The sequence below is a fragment of the Salmo salar genome, chromosome 13, assembly GCF_965601325.2.
Source record: "Salmo salar chromosome 13, fSalSal1, whole genome shotgun sequence".
Classification (NCBI taxonomy): domain Eukaryota; kingdom Metazoa; phylum Chordata; class Actinopteri; order Salmoniformes; family Salmonidae; genus Salmo; species Salmo salar.
In genome coordinates this window covers 82,677,110-82,699,571 of record NC_138303.1, presented here as the reverse complement: position 1 = coordinate 82,699,571, position 22,462 = coordinate 82,677,110, and the positions used below count along the sequence as shown (strand labels likewise).

Here is a 22,462-nt window from a genome sequence, read left to right as displayed (position 1 = left end):
TAGCTCAGGGCAAGTTTCTCACAGTTGGCATTTTCACCAAACTTCTTGGCAGACCATGATAGGAGTGCTATATTAGACTACAGTCAGTGTACTATCCTAGAAGATGAAACTAGCCTTCGGCTAGCTTTAAAAACATATTGTGTGAAAAGCCTATCCCTATCAAGCCTACCTGCATCTTGCAACAGAAGCACTCTCTCTTCTACACAAAACAGAAGCCTTTGGTTCTCATCAGAGATATATGGACATAAATTTCACCTAAACATCGACTCAATTGTCTGGAGAGAATATTTTTAACTGCATCTCGGCAGCAAATGTGAAAAGTAAATGTGATTTGCACAGTTTGTATTACTATTCCCAACATAATTTTTGATACATAGAAATCTGTATCATACTAAACTCTTGAGGGGAAAAGAAAAGTACGTTGAATAATGTAAGCGCATCGTCTCACTGTTCCTAACAATAAATTATTTGGTTTTGCTTGGTTTGGCATTTTATAGTAGTGTGTGGCGAATAATGTTGTCAAAGTGCTGCAGTAGAATCAATGTTGTTTAGTTTCAAACCCCCTCAGATGGACCATAGGCTGGCTGTATACAATATGACTGTCTGTACCATAGGGACCTTGATCTTCACAGGGCTGCCTTTCAGAGGCCCCACTTCATAGACAGAGACTCTCCTTCTTAGGACAATTTAAGCATGTACTTCGTCCCTCACATGACAGGGGCTGTGTATGTACCTCACAGTAGTAGAATAACTATTAACATATGCATGGACTGCTGAGTGATGTACGGTATGCTTGTCGTGACAGAGTTGCATGGCCCAGGGCAGCTCAAATAGTGCTGTGCCAAAAAGGTATTATTTTGGGGGCTTGCTCCGAGGGGTCCAAGGGATCTATTTTCTACTGTTGTAACATGCTTCCCCTCCTTGGCTACTGCAGGCCATGATGACTCCAAACATGCAGGGTATTATAATGTCCATTGGCAAGGCCAGGAGTGTGTTTGAAAAGCTTGGGCCTGAAGCCGCCTTCTTCAAGGTACATACATCCAGATCCCATTTTCTCTTTCTTTTCTCTTTCACTCCTTTATTTATTCACTGACTCTATTTCACTGCATGCCTCTCCACAACCATCCTCTCATCCCTATTTACCTGGCATTTCTCCATCTGATCTTTTTTAGTCAGTTCTTTTCAAAAGCATCTTCCAGAAGTGGGACTTGAGATTCATTTGAACAAAGCAAACTTGAAACCAATCTTTGAGTTTTGGATGAGAAGGATGATGATGATGATGATGATGATCTTGACAACTCTGTGCGGAAGACGCTAGTTTTGTCTCCTGCTGCTGTAGATGTTTGTCAGTGTTGTAATACAGGCCTACACTCTGAAGTTCTAATGCTTATTGGGCCTACCATGTCCATTCACCCTATGCTTTTTGTTTTTCAGGCCATTAAGGTGGAGTACACCCGTCTGCTGAGGTTTGCCCAGGAGGACACGGCCCCGGAGAATGACTACCGTCTGCAGCACGTCATCGTCTACTTCATCCATAACCAGGCCCCCAAGAAGATCCTGGAGAGAACCCTCCTCATGCAGTTCGCAGACCGCAACCTAAGCTTTGACGAACGGTCTGTATGGGTTACGCCACCATAACCGTCTTATCTTTATTAAAACAGTGGTTAGAGCGTTCGGCCAGGAATCGAAAGGTTGCTAGATTGAATCCCCGAGCTGACAAGGTAAAAATCTGTCGTTCTGCCACTGAACAAGGCAGTTAACCCACTGCTCCTAGGCCGTCATTGTCAATAAGAATCTGTTCTTAACTGACTTGCCTAGTTAAATAAAAAATGTAAATAAAACAAAAACAACACCAGGTTATTACCACTGAACTTCCCAAAAACACCAGCAGAGGGTAGCAAAAAGCAAAGCCTTTGAATATGTTATATAATCTGAAATGACCTGAAGTTGTTTTTGAAGTCAGCTATAGCTTGATAATGCCCAGTCCGTTAGATTTATTCCAGTAGGACAGCCTTACAGAACTTTTATAGAGTTACTTTATAAGTTTGCCCTTTTTGAGGACTAAAGAAGAACATCACATTTCTCTGGATAAATCACATCTCTTCTAATGTCTTCTAAGTTCACGCACTGAGATGTTTGTGGTAATCCATATTCTTGAATTCATTGATTCAACTCTCCTCTTCTGAGCGGTATAATTGTGTTGCATGTGGTCTCAATAAGACCCTCTGGAAAGGAGGAGTGTCTGGTTAAGTAGTAAGGAGTGACTCATTGGGCCTGTGTTTCACGACCGCGAGACCACGTGCAATATTTAATCTCCTGGAGTAGCTAGTACTTCACCAGTATGATTCATCGTACCGCTGCTGTAACATCACTCTCCCTTTCTCTCCGCTTTCCTCTCTTTCTCTCTCACTTTCCCTTTCTCTCCATTCCCTCCCTTCTCTCTCTCAGGTGTAAGAGCATTATGAAGGTGGCCCGTGCCAAACTAGACCTTGTTAAGCCAGAAGAGGTCAACATGGAGGAGTATGAGGTCAGCGTTCTGCAACACTTTGGTTTTGACTGGTTTCAAATGTTTGGTCTGGTACATACAGTACCAGTCAAAAGTTTGGACACACCTACTCATTCCAGGGTTTTTCTTTATTTTTACTATTTTCTACATTAGAGAATAATAGTGAAGACATCAAAACACATATGGAATATGTAGTAACCAAAAAAGTGTTAAACAAATTCTTCAAAGTAGCCACCCTTATCTTGATGACAGGTTTGCACACTCTTGGCATTCTCTCAACCAGCTTCATGAGGTTGTCACCTGGAATGCATTTCAGTTAACTTCCCTAGTCAACAGCCAGTGGAATCGCGTGGCGTGAAATACAAATACCTAAAAAATGCTATAACTTCAATTTTTCAAACATATTACTATTTTACACCATTTTAAAGACCAGACTCTCGTTAATCTAACCACATTGTCCGATTTCAAAAAGGCTTTACAGCGAAAGCAAAACATTAGATTATGTCAGGAGAGTACCCTGCCAAAAATAATCACACAGCCATTTTCAAAGCAAGCATATATGTCACAAAAACCAAAACCACAGCTAAATGCAGCACTAACCTTTGATGATCTTCATCAGATGACACTCCTAGGACATTATGTTATACAATACATGCATGTTTTGTTCAATCAAGTTCATATTTATATCAAAAACCAGCTTTTTACATTAGCATGTGATGTTCATAACTAGCATACCCACCGCAAACTTCCGGTGAATTTACTAAATTACTCATGATTAACGTTGACAAAATACATAACAATTATTTTAAGAATTATAGATACAGAACTCCTTTATGCAATCGTGGTGTCAGATTTTAAAATAGCTTTTTGGCGAAAGCACATTTTGCAATATTCTGAGTACATAGCCCGGCCATCACGGCTAGCTAATTTGACACACACCAAGTTTGGCCCTCACCAAACTCGGATTTACTATAAGAAAAATTTGATTACCTTTGCTGTTCTTCGTCAGAATGCACTCCCAGGACTTCTACAACAAATGTTGTTTTGGTTCCAAATAATCCATAGTTATATTCAAATCCCTCCGTTTTGTTTGTGCGTATCGTGACAGAAAAATTCAAAATATTCCATTACCGTACTTCGAAGCATGTCAAACGCTGTTTTAAATCAATTTTTATGCTATTTTTCTCGTAAAATAGCGATAATATTCCAACCGGGCGACGTTGTATTCATCCAGTGTCACTGTTCCCAGGCTGACCACTCACAAATTTTCTTGCTGTTCTTCGCCCAGAGACAGCAAACACCCCATTACACTTTCTGGCGCCTTCTGAGAGCCAATGGAAGCCTTAGAAAATGTCACGTTACGGCAGAGATGCTGTATTTTCGATAGAGATGCAACTGAAGGACAACAAATTGTCAGACAGGGCACTTCCTGTAAGGAATCTTCTCAGGTTTTGGCCTGCCATATGAGTTCTGTTATACTCAGACACCATTTAAACAGTTTTAGAAACTTTAGAGTGTTTTCTATCCAAATCTACTAATTATATGCATATTCTCGTTTCTGGGCAAGAGTAGTAACCAGTTTAAATCGGGTACGTTTTTTTATCCGGCCGTGCAAATACTGCCCCTAGCCCCAACAGGTTAACAGGTGTGCCTTGTTAAAAGTTCATTTGTGGAATTTCTTTCCTTTATGCATTTGAGCCAATCATTTGTGTTGTGACAAGGTGGGGGGTATACAGAAGATAGCCTTATTTGGTAAAAGACCAAGTCCGTATTATGGCGAGAACAGCTCAAATAAGCAAAGAGAAACAACAGTCCATTACTTTAAGACATGAAGGTCAGTCAATCATGGAAAATTTCAAGAACTTTGAAAGTTTCTTCAAGTGCAATCGCAAAAACCATGAAATGCTATGATGAAACTGGCTCTCATGAGGACCGCCACGGGAAAAGGAAAACCCAGAGACCCTAATGAAGACCATAAGACCCTAATGAACTTATCCTCTGCTGCAGAGGATAAGTTCATTCTGCTGCAGAGGATAAGTTCATTAGTTACCAGCCTCAGAAATTGCAGCCCAAATAAATGCTTCGGAGTTCAAGTAACAGACACATCTCAACTGTTCAGAGGAGACTGCATGAATCAGGCCTTCATGGTTGAATTTCCGCAAAGAAACCACTAATAAAGGACACTAATAATAATAATAAGAGACTTGCTTGGGCCAAGAAACACGAGCAATGGAGCAATCTGTCCTTTGGTCTGGAGGAAAATTTGAGAATTTTGGTTCCAACTGCTGTGTCTAAGGGATTTGTGAATATTCTATAGCGATATAGAGTGGGAAAGCGGCCGTGCGTTTGGACAATTAATAGACACTGCCGTAAATAAAACCAAAATAAAAAACATCTGTCTTGTCCAGGAGTGGAGTCTATCCAGACCGAGTGTACCATTGCCAATCAGAGCGCTACGGTTGGTCTACATGCAAACAAGCCATTTGCTACAAGGGCCTGCCATCATTCACTTTGAACTGGACTGTTTGTTACAGGCAGTTGCAACAGCGCAAATTTGGATCATTAGAACACATTCTGCAAAAGCCACAAAATACACTTGAAATGTAAACCCTCTTACATTTCTGAACTTTACGGTCCAGTTGATCAAACAACCATAAAAAGGTAGGTTATCTTTTACTATATGCAAATCAACAAGACCAACAACTAATGCTAGCCAGAGCAAGATGAGCTAAAATCTAAAGAAGGATCATTAGATAAACCCTTAAACTTTTTCAGCTAGTTGGCTTTCAAAATTGCACTGATAAACAATGGGGAATAGCCAGCTCGCCCTTCTGCAGCTTGCCTGCCAGTACATGCTTTGTCCCAACCAAGCACCCAAGCTAACTGGCTAAAGTAACTAGCTACTTCCAGACACAAATGAGAGAGAACCTCACTGACCATTTTACTCGCCCTAGCAGAGCTGTTTACATGTTATATAGAGCGTTGTTATATAGAGAGTTCGTGACGAACTAGTACTTTTTTTTTGCCTACGTTTACTGACACTGGTCATATTCAGCCGATCTTACTGCATAACAGTCGTTCAGAATAGCTAGCTAGTAAAGTGATTCACATTTCTTGCTAGCTAACCAAATGACATGTGCATCTCTAGCTGTGTAGCCACTGAAAATGATATGAGGAGACGGTCAGTCACTCTGCATGTGTGGTTCCCACCGTGAAGCTTGGAGGGGGTGATGTGGATGGTGCTTTGCTGGTGACACTGTCAGTGATTTATTTAGAATTCAAGGCACCCTTAACCAGCATGGCTAGCAGAGCATTCTGCAGCGATACGCTGTCACATCTGGTTTGCGCTTAGTCCCACTATCATTTGTTTTTCAACAGGGCAATGACCCAACACAGCCCCAGGCTGTGTGAGGGCTATTTGACCAAGAATGAGAGTGATGGGAGTGCTGCATTAGATTACCTGGCCTCCACAATCACCCGACCTCAACCCAATTGAGATGATTTGGGATGAGTTGGACTGCAGAGTAAAGGAAAAGCAGCCAACATGTGCTCAGCATATGTGGGAACTCCTTCAAGACTGTTGGAAAAGCATTCCAGGTTAAGCTGGTTGAGAATGCCAAGAGTGTGCAAAGCTGTCAAAGGCAAAGGGTGGCTACTTTGAAGAATCTAAAATATATTTAGATTTGTTTAAAAAAGATTGGGTTACTACATTATTCCATATGTGTTATTTCATAATTTGATATATTCACTATTATTCTACTATGTAGAGCAGTAAAAATAAAGACCTTTCAATGAGTAGGTGTGTCCAAACTTTTGACTGGTAATTTATATAAAGACATTTTTACAGTTGAAATGTTTATTTTATTTATTTAACTAGGCAAGTCAGTTAAGAACAAATTATTACTTACAATGACGGCCTACCCTGGCCAAACCCTGACCGGGACGACACTGGGCCAATTGTGCGCCGCCCTATGGGACTCCTAATCATGGCCGGTTGTGATACAGCCTGGAATCAAACCAGGGTCTGTAGTGACACCTCACGCACTGAGATGCAGTGCCTTAGACCACTGTGCCACTCAGGAACCCAAATGAGATGAGCGTGTGCACAATATTTAGCATTCAAGTAAAAGTTTTAAATTATTATTATCTCTACATTTGAACTGATCCCACTAACCCTTCTATCCAATGGAAAAAAACACGGATGTGATGTTAATCTTCAATGTTAGATCCAAATGTTCCAGATCCGTCCTTAAAATCCTTTAAAGCTCATTTATGAACCTTTGGCCCCTACATTTTTCCCAGATGTGGCATCAGGACTACAGGAATTTCCGCGAGACAACAATCTTCCTGATGATTGGCTTAGAGCTGTTCCAGAAGAAATGGTGAGACTGCTAATTGGCAGGGCTGTTATTACATTCTGCTCTACACAATGCAGAGCTTCTAACTCAAGTGTCCTTTTCTTACTTTAAGCGTGAACTGATATTCTTGAACCATTTCTGTATTGAATGTATTGTTTTGAAAATAGAGATTGAAATACTCTCTGTAGATGATTGCATTATTAATAGTAGGACCTGAACTTCTTAAAGTCACCTGCAGAGGGCAGCAGATCCTTCTGGAGCATAGAGCTCAGTCTGGCATTGATCAAGATGGTTGTTCATGTATTTGGTTATTTCTTCTGTTAATTCTCCCTCCAGTACATCCGTTTTTAAATCCTCTATGAAAAAAGCCTGATAGTTCCTTCTCTAGTTTCCTTTTGTAGACACAGCTAAACCTGATTTAGATCTCTGCTGCCTCTCCTTGTGGTTAAGTTTGTACCACCCTGATGCTTCTATAATGTATCTGACTCTCCTGTGTGTCTGCTTTTCTGCAGCTTTGTGGAGGCCTTGATGTACCTGATCTACTCGTACCAGTACAACAGAGAACTGTTGGTCAAAGGGCTGTACAGAGGTCACAACGATGAGCTCATAGGTCACTACCGCAGAGAGTGCCTGCTGGTGAGACAAACCTCTATCACTCACAATCATACAACTGAACCACTGCACTATTGCAAATCTCTGTCAGCAGTTGACTTTATTTATTTACTTAGTAAGTTCATGTAGGATTTTCTGATGCTAGCAGGTTTAACATTTGGGACAGAAACTTTTTAAAGAGACAATGTTGCAGCCTAAATGAGAGGAAGTGGTCGGAGTTCATCCATAGTGTTTTAAAGATCATCACATGTTTCCAGTCAAAACAATAGGTCACAGTGGAAGTAGTTAAGTCATTCTCTTTGAAAATGAACACCGCTATCGTCTTATCAGCAAGGCTGTCTGTCTCTGACCTCCTAACTCATCCTTGCCTTCCCTTGAGTCACGTTGACTCAGCCAAACTGTGATGTCGACCAAGATCATCCCTCCACCCAATAATCTCTAGGATTGATGCAAGGCTTGTTCCTGTTCTAGCTGAGATATTACATTGTCTTTTTTATTGCCCATAAAGATTCCCACTGAACTTTTCTCAGCAAATGCTCTTGATGTGGGGGAAAGATCCTAATCTTTTCAATATTCTGATCAGACTACAGCTTCACTTTTGTTTTTCATATCCCATCTCCAAACTGTGCTCTGGTTCTATTTGTTAGGGCTTAGATGGAATGATTCCCTGGCCGGTCAGATCAAGCTGTGACTGGTCTGGTCTGAACCGGGAGAGAAAGAGGGGTAACCCTGTTTCTCCTCGGTTGGCCCTGTTGCTGCTCCTGCACTCAGTAACCCTACACCGGCATTGTGCTCCTAATGTAATCATCCGAGTGGGAATAGGAAGCAGTAGGCCCAGCAAGTGTAAACACATTACCAGGAGACATGGCTGTGTCCTGAGCTAACCTTGGCTCTGCTCCTTCAGGGCTCTGCTAGTTAGAGCCGCCATCTCAGATCTCTGGCCAGAATGAACCCCTGGCTCCCGCTCCAGCCCCGCTCCCTCCAGCCCCGCTGTTTACCTCCTTCTCTGTTTTAATTGAAAACACTGCTGACATTGACACAGTTATGTTTTGTGAACCCCCACCAAGTCTCTCTGGTTCCGGAATGGCCGTCTGCATCTGTGTAAGGTACCCCAGAGCTGAGGTCAGGGAGTTTCTGTGTCAGCAGCATTGCAAGGCTTAGCTAAGACGAACATAGCGAAGTGTCTGTGTGCATCATGTAGTACGTCACTGCCCACGTCAGTACCACAGGCCTTGAGAACATCCGCTGACATTGACAATGTCTGTGGGGATGGGTGACTACCAGATAGTGGTAAAAAAAAAAGTATAATAATTTAACTAGGCAAGTCAGTTAAGAACAAATTCCTATTTGTTGATGACGGCCTAGGAACAGTGGGTTAACTGCCTTGTTCAGGGACAGAACGACAGATTTTTACCTTGTCAGCTCGGGGATTCGATCTAGCAACCTTTTGGTTACTTGCCCAACGCTCTAACTACTATGCTACCTGCCGCCTCAGCAATGCAAATGGTCTGTGTCTTACCTGGGCTGCAGCCCCTCACACAGAGGTGGTCTCTAATGTAAAATACATATACATTAATAACATAGGAACATGTAATACCTGGCTGTCCTGTAAGTCTGTTTTGACAGAGTAGCTAATACTGGTAAATTTGTTAGCATACCACTTCAAGCTAATCCCTAGCATATGAAGCAAATCCATAACTCATCGATCTATATGCATGTGCTTTACCCATAGAAACTGAACGAGAATGCGGCGAGGATGTTTGAGTCTGGTGAGGAGCCGGAGGTTTGCAATGGGCTGAGCATAATGAATGAGCTGGTGGTGCCGTGTATCCCCCTACTGCTTGTCCATGACACAGAGAAGGACCTGCTGGCTGTGGAGGACATGAGGAACCGCTGGTGCTCCTACCTGGGGCAGGAGATGGAGCGTGAGTTTGTTTGGATTATTTTTAACCCAAATTTGAAGATTAGAGGACTAATCTACCAAGAGTCTAAAAAAGTCATAGGGCAGAGAGAACAAAGAGCATTTTCACACTACTGACCCAGCTGTACTGTATGTACCCATAAAACATTGATATACGATGCTATCGCCCCTATTGTGTTGAAGCTTTTATGATCGGCTATTTGGTTTTCAACCTAGCATGGAGGGATATTCACTGCCCGCAAGGATATTTTTTTTTCTTAATAAGCTTAAACTAATTTCAACTTGTCATTCAATTTTTCTATTGGCTATTGATATCGTCTGTTCCTTCTCATTATTAGTCCTCTAGCTACCTTACCTTTTTAGGGTATTCAAATAACGTTTTGAGATGGAACTCCGTTACATTCATTGTTTGATCAGGAGATGCACAGAATGATGAAGCATAGCCTTCCGTCATGAAGAGAGAAGGCAATATAGGCTGTGTTTTTTAAAACACAAGATAGTTAAAATAATAATTTACAAATGTTTTACATTTTTTGACAAGCGAGCACTTAGATATGGTAATTTTCACGGTTTCATAAATTCTTAGAATGTTTAGCAATTACTAAGGCATTTGTGAATATTCTATAGCAATATAGATTGGGAAAGCGACCGTGTGTTTGGACAATTAATAGACACGGTAGGAGCGGAGTCTATGCAGACTGAGTGCACCATTGCCAATCAGAGAGCTACAGTAGGCCTACATGCAAACAAGCCATTTGCTACAAGAGCCTGCCATAATTCATTTTGAACTGGAATGTGTGTTTATAGGCAGTTGCAACAGTGTACATTTGGATCATTAGAACGCGTTACACAAAAGCCACAAAATACACTTGAATGGATTTCTGCAAATATATGTAGCTAAATGCCACGGAAGTCCTCTTTCGTTTGTGAACTTTACAGTCCTATTGAAACAACCATAAAAAGGTAGGTTATCTTTTACTATATGCACATCAACAAGATCAACAACTAATGCTAGCCAGAGCAAGATGAGCTAAAATCTAAAGAAGGATCATTAGATAAATCCTCAAACTTTTTCAGCTAGTTGGCTGTCAAAATTGCACTGATAAACGATGGGGAATAGCCAGCTCGCCCTTCTGCAACTTGCCTGCCAATGCATGCGTTGTCCCAACCAAGCACCCAAGCTAACTGGCTAAAGTAGCTAGCTACTTCCAGACACAAATGAGAGAACACCTCACTGCCTACGTTTACTGACACCGGTCATATTCAGCGGGTCTTACTTAAAAAAAAAAAAATGCTAACTGCATAACAGTCATTCAGAATAGCTAGCTAGTAAAGTGATTCACATTTCTTGCTAGCTAACCAAATGACACGTGCATCTTTAGCTGTGTAGCCACTGAAAAACTATTTGAGGAGAAAAGTCAGTCATGACATGACGTCCTAGCTAGAAAAATGGATACGCTAGCATATTAGCCACATTATGATTCTTTGCTAGTTTGATTGTATTGACATTCCCAGCCTTAGTTACATTTCTGTTTTTGTCAAAAATATTTAGTCATTGGAACTGACAGTGCATTCCGAATGGAGGCAGCAAACAATGTACCAGGCCAGCTGTGATTTACAACCTGATAGCAGTAGTTTTGGAGTAGCAAGAAATGTATTGGTGAATTATATTAATCATGCATTAAACTGCATCCATCTATTCTGCCAACAATGCCTTAGTGTACGTCATGGAATGTTGAGTCAAATAGAACCTATTTTGAAAATTTCTTATAAAGTTGGTTTTGTAGCATAAACTGGGAATTTTATATTTTTGACTGATATATTATGATTGTCTGTTTCATATCCGCAAAGTAGCTAAAACGCTGTCAGTTTCACTTTGTGTCGATTATTTAAAAAAATCTAGGTTTAGGCTATAGCCCATGCATCTGACAGAGAGGGAGAGAAACAATATTTTCTGACTGCATTTTGAGCCGCTTTGGAATTCTCCGCTCTGTCTGGCCTACATTCAAATCAAATTTCAAATCAAATTTATTTATAAAGCCCTTCTTACATCAGCTGATATCTCAAAGTGCTGTACAGTAACCCAGCCTAAAACCCCAAACAGCAAGCAATGCAGGTGTAGAAGCACGGTGGCTAGGAAAAACTCCCTAGATTCCTCCTCTCTTGCGTTCTGTAGGCTATATAACATATTTATTGAAATGGCCTATAGGAATAGGAAAATTACTCGGAATGTCACTTGTGTGATGCTGTGCGCTGCGAGACTGTTTTTTTTTTATTGCCAGGCTCCAGTCATGTTCAAATGGGCTAAACCATCGTCTGTCACGTCACGATGTTATCACCATCGACAATGGCTGTCAATCATCGTCGATAGACGATGCTATTGTAATATCGTCCTACCCTATTAGGCACCCTCGGTAGTTGCTGGAACCGACAATAACATATCTGAGGCAACACAGTACGGTTTGGGCTAGCGCCACAATGTGAAAAGGGTACAAGAGCCTAGAGGCAGGGGGGTTCGATTTTTGGTACTGGAGATCTGTTGTGTGATTGGTTGTTTTTTCTGCTGTAGTTTAATTTGTGAGTGACATGGAACATGGTCAGGGACACGGTCATATTAGCTGATATTAGCAGCCAGAACAGGCAAGCCATAACAAACAGGGATATACCCACTTTGTGTTGGCAGAATTTGACCCAAATTGTTAGTTCAGAGAACGTGGTTCAGTGGAGTTCTAGCCTCTACTCCAGGAAAAAGTTTGATTGGTTTTCAGAAAAGTGACCCAGCAGCATCTTCTTAGAACTACAGCCAACCCTGGGCCTCTTTCATCTTGTTTTCTCAATCTGTGTTTTCCTAGAGGAGCATGCTTACCAAGAGCTTGTGCTATCACAGTGAAAATATTTAGCTTATGATTTATCTGTTTGGTAACTGGATGTGACTCTGAAGAGTGACGCAAGCAAGGACTTTGAAATAATCACTCTCTCCAACTCTCTTTTTCTCTCCAACTCTCCGTCATTGTTCTCCCCCTCCTGCTGCAGCCAACCTGCAGGAGAAGCTGACTGACTTCCTACCCAAGTTACTTGACTGCTCGACAGAGATAAAAAGCTTCCACGACCCTCCAAAGCTGCCCACCTACTCCACCCTGGAGCTGGTTGAGCGCTACGGCCGTGTCATGGCCTCCTTGTGCCGGGTGCCTGCGGATGGGAGATGAGCTGAGGGGGCAGCAGCCCCCCTCACAGTCCCACGGCCCCCTCAGCACCCAGGCCACTCACCAATGGAACTCTTTTAACCCATGCCTTCCTTATAAAACAGGGGTCACTCGCTATAGCTGTTACTCCTCTATCTCTTTTGCTGCTCTAGGTTTTATCATTATAATAATTATTATTTCAATTCGATTTAAGTAAAACGCAACAGAGAAACGAATGAACAGACAGTTGGAAAAGGAGGAGCGGGAGTGGTGAAAATGGCGCTCTTGCAGTGATTGAAAGCCAGTGCATGCTGCTCCAAGCTTTGTTAAATGAGGTGGGGTGTTTTTTGTTGTTGTTCTGTTTATGCCCCCTCCCACCCCCACCCGCCTCTTTCTTAAAGCACCCCTTCTCTGCAGAAGAAGGATCGCCCTGCTGCTCTGCCATCAGTTTGGTACAGTATTATCACGTTTTTGTTTTATTTTTCTAAAGGAAGCGACAAAATGAGAACCTTGAGATTTTATCAGCGGCTTTAAGTATCTCAAGTGGGTCTGTGAACTCTGGACTGCACCAGAAAGAGAAGTTTTAAGTGCTGTGGTAGACAGCCATGGACACTCTGTGGCTTGTTAATAAATCAAGATAATAAAATTTTATTTATGGCCCTTTTAGGCCAAATACATCGTTCCTTTGTCTGATGTCCCATGTCTTTCTGCACTAACACTGATATAATGCAATCATGTATTACACGGCTGTTAACTGTGTGAATGTACAGGTAACTGCCAAAATAAAGGAAACGCCAACATAAAGTGTCTTACAGGTCCAATTCAGCCATTCTTATCTCAATATGAAATCATTTCTGGGTAACAAGTAAGTTGCTGTGATTTTCTTTCTAATAAAATGGTCAAAATAAAGAGCAATTTCTCAAGCAAGAATTTAGCTAGGACTGTCTGGGAGTGGACTGAGTGTGGAGGGGAAAACTGAAAACTACAGGTGATGTCTGCAGTTTACATACACTTAGGTTGGAGTCATTAAAACTCGTTTTTCAACCACTCCACACATATCTTGTTAACAAACTATAGTTTTGGCAAGTCGGTTAGGACATCTACTTTGTGCATGACACAAGTACATTTTCCAACAATTGTTTAGACAGATTATTTCACTTATAATTCACTGTATCACAATTCCAGTGGGTCATAAGTTTACATACACTAAGTTGACTGTGCCTTCAAACAGCTTGGAAAATTCCAGAAAATGATGGCATGGCTTTAGAAGCTTCTGATGGGCTAATTCACATAATTTGAGTCAGTTGGAGCTGTACCTGTGGATGTATTTCAAGGCCTACCTTCAAACTCAGTGCCTCTTTGCTTGACATGGGAAAATCAAAAGAATCAGCCAAGACCTCAGAAAGTAAAATTGTAGATCTCCACAATTCTGGTTCATCCTTGGGAGCAATTTCCAAATGCCTGAAGGTACCACGTTCATCTGTACAAACAATAGCACGCAAGTATAAACACCATGGGACCACGCACCCATCATACCGCTCAGGTAGGAGATGCGTTCTGTCTCCTAGAGATGAACGTACTTTGGTGCGAAAAGTGCAAATCAATCCCAGAACAACAGCGAAGGACCTTGTGAAGATGCTGGAGAAAACGGGTACAAAAGTATCTATATCCACAGTAAAATGAGTCCTATATCGACATAACCTGAAAGGCCGCTCAGCAAGGAAGAAGCCACTGCTCCAAAACGGCCATAAGAAAAGCCAGACTACGGTTTGCAACTGCACATGGGGACAAAGATCGTACTTTTTGGAGAATTTTCCTTTGGTCTGATTAAACAAAAAAATCTAACTGTTTGGCCCTAATGACAATCGTTGTGTTTGGAGGTAAAAGGGGGAGGCTTGCAAGCCGAAGAACACCATCCCAACCGTGAAGCATTATGTTGTGGGGGTGCTTTGCTGCAGGAGGGACTGGTGCACTTCACAAAATAGATGGCATCATGAGGAAGAAAATTATGTGGATATATTGAAGCAACATCTCAAGACATCAGTCATGAAGTTATATCTTGGTCGCAAATGGGTCTTCCACGTGGACAATGACCCCAAGCATACTTCCAAAGTTGTGGCAAAATAGCTTAAGGACAACAAAGTCAAGGTACTGGAGTGGCCATCACAAAGCCCTGACCTCAGTCCTATGGAAAATTTGTGGGCAGAACTGAAAAAGTGTGTGTGCGAGCAAGGAGGCCTACAAACCTGACTCAGTTACACGAGCTCTGTCAGGGGGAATGGGCTAAAATTCACCCAACTTATTGTGGAAGGCTACCCTTAAACGTTTGACCCAAGTTAAACAATTTAAAGGCAATGCTACCAAATACTAATTGAGTGTATGTAAACTGACCCACTGGGAACGTGATGAAAGAAATAAAAGCTGAAATGAATCATTCTCTCTACTATTATTCTGACACTTCACATTCTTAAAATAAAGTGGTGATCCTAACTGACCTAAGACAGTGAATTGTTGCTAGGATTAAATGTCAGGAATTGTGAAAAACTGAGTTTAAAGTATTTGGCTAAGGTGCATATAAACTTCCGACTTCTACTGTACCTGTTATTGGCAGGGATGTTTGGAACTGTCTTTCTTATTGGTCTGTTAACTAATTTACTGCCGGGTATCACCAGGCATGCCACAACTTGTGTGATCACGCTCTCCATAGCCGATGTGAGCAAGACCTTTTTAAACAGGTCAACATTCACAAGGCCGTGGGGCCAGACGGATTACAAGGACGTGTACTCAGAACATGCGCGGACCAAATGGCAAGTGTCTTCACTGACCTTTTCAACCTATCCCTGACCGAGTCTGTAATACCTGCATGTTTCGAGCAGACCACCATAGTCTCTGTGCCCAAGGAAGCGAAGGTAACCTGCCTAAATGACTACCGTCCCGTAGCACTCACGTCGGTAGCCATGAGTGCTTTGAAAGGCTTGTCATCGCTCACATCAACACCATCATCCCGGAAACCCTAGACCTACTCCAATACGCATACTTCCCCAACAGATGACGCTATCTCAATCGCACTCCACACTGCCCTTTCCCACCTGGACAAAAGGAACCCCTATGTGAGAATGATGTTCATTGACAACAGCTCAACGTTCTACACCATAGTGCCCACAAAGCTCATCACTAACCTAAGGACCCTGGGACTTAACACCTCCCTCTTCAACTGGATCCTGGACTTCCTGACAGGCTGCTTCCAGGTGGTAAGGGTAGGCAAAACACTTGCCACGCTGATCTTCAACACGGGGGGCCCCTCAGGGGTGTGTGCTTAGTCCCCTCCTGTACTTCCTGTCCACCCAAGCACGACACCATTAAGTTTGCTGACGACAACTTTGTAAGGCCTTATCACCGACAACAATGAAACTACCTATAGGGAGGAGGTCAGAGACCTGGCAGTGTGGTGCCAGGACAACAACGTCTCCCTCAATGTGAGCAAGACAAATAAGTACGGAGGAAAAAAAAGAAAAAAAAAAGATATAAATAAATAAAAAGTATGAAATGTATGCACTCACTACTGTAAGTCGCTCTGGATAAGAGCGTCTGCTAAATGACTCAAATGTAAATGTAAGATGATTGTGGACTAAAGGAAAAGGAGGGCCGAACGCCCCCATTTACATCGACAGGGCTGTAGTGGAGCAGGTAGAGTTCTTCAAGTTCCTTTGTGTCCACATCACCAACAAACTGGCAGAGTTGTGAGGAGAGCACGACAACGACTTTTCCCCCTCAGGAGACTGAAAATATTTGGCATGGGACCCCGGATCCTCAAGTTCTACAGCTGCACCATCGAGACCATCCTGTGTGTGTAAATTGACTATGCAAACTATTTGGGATTTTCAACACCATATTTCTTATAAAAATAAGGGATGCGGTTAGTCTCTCTTCAACTCTTAGCCAAGAGAGACTGGCATGCATCGTATTAACGGTGCATTCGGAAAGTATTCAGACCCCTTACCTTTTACCACATTTTAAGTTATAGCCTTATTCTAAAATAGATTTCAATTAAATGTTTTCCTTTCAATCTACACACAATAATTAATGAATTGCAATATAAAAGTGACAAACGGTGCCCACAAACTGGTAAGGTAAGACACAGGGCCTACATAAAGCTGTCCCAACACCTTACCGCTGCTATAGTTCATTCAGCCTCATTTACTGCCTTTTTAAAAAAAACATAGCTGGTATGGCTGACTTGTTAAAACAAATGTGATTTCTACTGACAATTGAGATGTACAAGCTATGGCATAAGGGGACGACAAGTGGATAAGAGGAAATCCGTAATTTCAATTAAGACAATGAGCAAGAGACGACGGACGTAATCAATATATAACTTTTGAACTGTACAGCGACAAAATTCAGAACATGGGCTGTTCTTACATATAAACAGACAAATCAAAGTGTATTTGTCACGTGCGCCGAATACAACAGGTTTAGACCTTAGTGAAATGCTTACTTACAGGCTCTAACCAATAGTGCAAAAAAGGTATTAGGTGAACAATAAGTAAAGAAATAAAAACAGTAGAAAGCTCTTACGATATTCAATGATTCAATTTCTCTAAACATTAAACGCTGTTTGGGTCTTTGCATGTCAAAAAAGATACACGTCATAACACTTTGAGGTGTTAAATAAGCTTTTAATTTGACACATAAATTAACAATTCTATTATAGAATGTGTGTGCTGAATTTGCACGTGCAAGCCACTACTATCAGTAGCACTGTCAAAGCTGTACAAAAAAAAGTTGCAACCAAGCACACACCGGCCACGAACATTGTTTAAAATACCGTGTTGGTGAAAATAGACCAAATTATTAGGGTGAGGCACATGGGCTACTAACAGCTTACTACACAACATACAATTAGTATTACTTTAGCTACAGTATACATATCTCTGGCATCCTATATAATTTATGAAGCAACATAAGACATTTTTGTGATGTGCTTGAACAGGAAAGTGGTGCGGCGGTCCTTCGTCAGCAAATTTTGTCATCAAAGAGAAAGATGCCAGATTTACAATTCCGAGTTGAATGACTGTTCAAAACTTATTTTCCCAGCCGTAGCTCGTTTTTCCCCCGAGTTCTCAGTTGTCTTGAACTCAGTTAGCCACTAATTTCTTCCCAAACCACTCATTGTAGAATTTGCGATTTCCAACGTTTATGGCCGATGAGCACCGAGACGTTTTATCTCTAATTTCTCTTCATATGGCAAGGATAGAAAAGGATTTGATTGTCGACTTGATTCATGGTGACGACTGCTAGCTAAGATTTTGAAAGTATGATGTTGACATGATCAATCCAATCAAAGCTACTGTAGATAATGACATGAAATCACGTTCTATCTGTGGCCAATGACCTTGAGCCTTCTTGGATGGGCACTTCTAATATAACTCTATAGCAGAACCCAAGGGGCAAAATTTTTCGAGCTCTAACCTTAGAATTGGGGATGACGTACTGTCCCATGAGTGACAGAAAACTGAGCCAATCAGGCGCCGCGCTCTGTATTTTCTGCTAGCTAGCCCCACCACCACAAAGCACTGAGCTAGGCTGAAACACCTGTGTTTTGGAGCTGCCTTTCTCAAGAAAGCAAAAAAGAGACAAACATGGTATGTAGCGTTAACTCAATTATTTTTTTTTATACATTGTTTGCAAACTAATATGCGACACGTATTAATGTCAAAATAACAAGCAAAACAGGCAAGCCCCCATATATATATATATACTGCTCAAAAAAATAAAGGGAACACTAAAATAACACATCCTAGATCTGAATGAATGAAATAATCTTATTAAATACTTTTTTCTTTACATAGTTGAATGTGCTGACAACAAAATCACACAAAAATAATCAATGGAAATTCAATTTATCAACCCATGGAGGTCTGGATTTGTAGTCGCACTCAAAATTCAAGTGGAAAACCACACTACAGGCTGATCCAACTTTGATGTAATGTCCTTAAAACAAGTCAAAATGAGGCTCAATAGTGTGTGTGGCCTCCACGTGCCTGTATGACCTCCCTACAACGCCTGGGCATGCTCCTGATGAGGTGGTGGATGGTCTCTTGAGGGATCTCCTCCCAGACCTGGACTAAAGCATCCGCCAACTCCTGGACAGTCTGTGGTGCAACGTGGTGTTGGTGGATGGAGCGAGACATGATGTCCCAGATTTGCTCAATTGGATTCAGGTCTGGGGAACGGGCGGGCCAGTCCATAGCATCAATGCATTCCTCTTGCAGGAACTGCTGACACACTCCAGCCACATGAGGTCTAGCATTGTCTTGCATTAGGAGGAACCCAGGGCCAACCGCACCAGCATATGGTCTCACAAGGGGTCTGAGGATCTCATCTCGGTACCTAATGGCAGTCAGGCTACCTCTGCCGAGCACATGGAGGGCTGTGCGGCCCCCCAAAGAAATGCCACCCCACACCATGACTGACCCACCGCCAAACCGGTCATGCTGGAGGATGTTGCAGGCAGCAGAACGTTCTCCACGGCGTCTCCAGACTCTGTCACGTGCTCAGTGTGAACCTGCTTTCATCTGTGAAGAGCACTGGGCGCCAGTGGCGAATTTGCCAATCTTGGTGTTCTCTGGCAAATGCCAAACGTCCTGCATGGTGTTGGGGTATAAGCACAACCCCCACCTGTGGACGTCGGGCCCTCATATCACTCTCATGGAGTCTGTTTCTGACCGTTTTGAGCAGACACATGCACATTTGTGGCCTGCTGGAGGTCATTTTGCAGGGCTCTGGCAGTGCTTCTCCTGCTCCTCCTTGCACAAAGGCGGAGGTAGCGGTCCTGCTGCTGGGTTGTTGCCCTCCTACGGCCTCCTCCACGTCTCCTGATGTACTGGCCTGTCTCCTGGTAGCGCCTCCATGCTCTGGACACTACGCTGACAGACACAGCAAACCTTCTTGCCACAGCTCGCATTGATGTGCCATCCTGGATGAGCTGCACTACCTGAGCCACTTGTGTGGGTTGTAGACTCCGTCTCATGCTACCACTAGAGTGAAAGCACCGCCAGCATTCAAAAGTGACCAAAACATCAGCCAGGAAGCATAGGAACTGAGAAGTGGTCTGTGGTTCCCACCTGCAGAACCACTCCTTTATTGGGGGTGTCTTGCTAATTGCCTATAATTTCCACCTGTTGTCTATTCCATTTGCACAACAGCATGTGAAATTTATTGTCAATCAGTGTTGCTTCCTAAGTGGACAGTTTGATTTCACAGAAGTGTGATTGACTTGGAGTTACATTGTGTTGTTTAAGTGTTACCTTTATTTTTTTGAGCAGTGTATATGTGTGTGTGTATATGTGTGTGTGTGTATATATATGTATGCACACACACAGCCTCCAACACTCCACTATATATATATATTTCTTTTTACCTAAGTGTGGGGCTCAAAGCAGGTGGCTAGCCCCACCTGCCCTGAATGACGGGTCGCCACTGCTCGAGGCTGTAATCGCTGCCAATCGTGCTTCAATAAAGTACTGAGTAAAGAGCCTGAATACTTATGTAAATGTGTTTTTTTTTTTTTTTTTTTTTTTTTCTTCCTAAAAACCTGTTTGTCATGGGGTGCTGTGTTTAGATTGAGGGGAAAAAACGATTTCATTAATTTTAGAACAAAGCTGTAACAACATTTGGAAAAAGTCAAGGTGTCTGAATACTTTCTGAATACAATATATCTGCCCTTTTTTTTCTCACCTTTCTTTAACCAGGTAGGCAAGTTGAGAACAAGTTCTCATTTACAATTGCAACCTGGCCAAGATAAAGCAAGCAGTTTGACACATACAACAACAGAGTTACACATGGAGTAAAACAAACATACAGTCAATAATATAGTAGAAAAATAAGTCTATATACAAAGTGAGCAAATGAGGTGAGATGGGAGGTAAAGGCAAAAAAGGCCATGGTGGCGAAGTAAATACAATATAGCAAGTGAAACACTGGAGTGGTAGATTTGCAGTGGAAGAAAATGCAAAGTAGAAATAGAAATAATGGGGTGCAAAGGAGCAAAATAAATACAGTAGGGGAAGAGGTAGTTGTTTGGGCTAAATTATAGATGGGCTATGTACAGGTGCAGTAATCTGTGAGCTACTCTGACAGCTGGTGCTTAAAGCTAGTGAGGGAGATAAGTGTTTCCAGTTTTAGAGATTTTTGTAGTTTGTTCCAGTCATTGGCAGCAGAGAACTGGAAGGAGATGCGGCCGAAGGAGGAATTGGCTTTCGGGGTGACCAGTGAGATATACCTGCTGGAGCGCGTGCTACAGGTGGGTGCTGCTATGGTGACCAGCGAGCTGCGATAAGGGGGAACTTTACCTAGCAGGGTCTTGTAGATGACCTGGAGCCAGTGGGTTTGGCAACGAGTATGAAGCGAGGGCCGGCCAACGAGAGCCTACAGGTCGCAGTGGTGGGTAGTATATGGGGCTTTGGTGACAAAACGGATGGCACTGTGATAGACTGCATCCAATTTATTGAGCAGGGTATTGGAGGCTATTTTGTAAATGACATCGCCGAAGTCGAGGATCGGTAGGATGGTCAGTTTTACGAGGGTATGTTTGGCAGCATGAGTGAAAGATGCTTTGTTGAGAAATAGGAAGCCAATTATAGGTTTAACTTTGGATTGGAGATGTTTGATGTGAGTCTGGAAGGAGAGTTTACAGTCTAACCAGACACCTAGGTATTTGTAGTTGTCCACATATTCTAAGTCAGAACTGTCCAGAGTAGTGATGCTGGACGGGCATGCAGGTGCAGGCAGCGATCGGTTGAAGAGCATGCATTTAGTTTTACTTGTATTTAAGAGCAGTTGGAGGCCACGGAAGGAGAGTTGTATGGCATTGAAGCTCGTCTGGAGGGTAGTTAACACAGTGTCCAAAGAAGGGCCAGAAGTATACAGAATGGTGTCGTCTGCGTAGATGTGGATCAGAGACTCACCAGCAGCAAGAGCGACATCATTGATGTATACAGAGAAAAGAGTCGGCCCAAGTATTGAACCCTGTGGCACCCCCATAGAGACTGCCAGGGGCCCGGACAACAGGCTCTCCGATTTGACACACTGAACTCTGTCAGAGAAGTAGTTGGTGAACCAGGCGAGGCAATCATTTGAGAAACCAAGGCTATTGAGTCTGCCGATGAGGTGATTGACAGAGTCGAAAGCCTTGGCCAGGTCAATGAATTTTATTTTTATTTTATTTCACCTTTATTTAACCAGGTAGGCTAGTTGAGAACAAATTCTCATTTGCAACTGCGACCTGGCCAAGATGAAGCATAGCAATTCGACGCATACAACAACAGAGTTACACATGGAATAAACAAAACATACAGTCAATAATACAGTAGAACAAAAGAAAACAAAAAGTCTATATACAGTGAGTGCAAATGAGGTAAGTTAAGGCAATAAATAGGCCATGGTGGTGAAGTAATTACAATATAGTAATTAAACACTGGAATGGTAGATGTGCAGAAGATGAATGTGCAAGTAGAGATACTGGGGTTCAAAGGAGCAAGATAAATAAATAAATACAGTATGGGGATGAGGTAGATAGATGGGCTGTTTACAGATGGGCTATGTAAGGTGCAGTGATCTGTGAGCTGCTCTGACAGCTGGTGCTTAAAGCTAGTGAGGGAGATATGAGTCTCCAGCTTCAGAGATTTTTGCACTTCGTTCCAGTCATTGGCAGCAGAGAACTGGAAGGAAAGGTGGCCAAAGGAGGAATTGGCTTTGGGGGTGACCAGTGAGATATACCTCCTGGAGCGCATGCTACGAGTGGGTGCTGCTATGGTAAGCAGTGAGCTGAGATAAGGGGGAACTTTACCTAGCAGAGACTTGTAGATAACCTGTAGCCAAT

At 42.4% G+C, this 22,462-nt stretch overlaps 1 protein-coding gene across 9 annotated transcripts in view; it reads left to right on the top strand.

The window, feature by feature from the left end:
* The window catches only part of LOC106567933 (ubiquitin carboxyl-terminal hydrolase 25), a 55,733-nt gene extending 42,472 nt beyond the window's left edge, over nucleotides 1-13,261 (top strand). For 6 of the 9 annotated variants that reach the window (XM_014137845.3, XM_014137844.3, XM_014137843.3 and 3 more), the window contains 7 exons: nucleotides 935-1,030; nucleotides 1,435-1,613; nucleotides 2,449-2,527; nucleotides 6,809-6,888; nucleotides 7,377-7,500; nucleotides 9,209-9,401; nucleotides 12,431-13,261. In XM_014137845.3, coding sequence (XP_013993320.3) covers nucleotides 935-1,030; nucleotides 1,435-1,613; nucleotides 2,449-2,527; nucleotides 6,809-6,888; nucleotides 7,377-7,500; nucleotides 9,209-9,401; nucleotides 12,431-12,603 — 924 coding nt within the window. In that variant the 3' untranslated portion in view covers nucleotides 12,604-13,261. The remainder of the gene's footprint in view (nucleotides 1-934; nucleotides 1,031-1,434; nucleotides 1,614-2,448; nucleotides 2,528-6,808; nucleotides 6,889-7,376; nucleotides 7,501-9,208; nucleotides 9,402-12,430) is intronic. The other 3 variants (XM_014137848.3, XM_014137847.3, XM_014137846.3) reach the window with 1 other exon arrangement.
* Nucleotides 13,262-22,462: the final 9,201 nt, after the last annotated feature.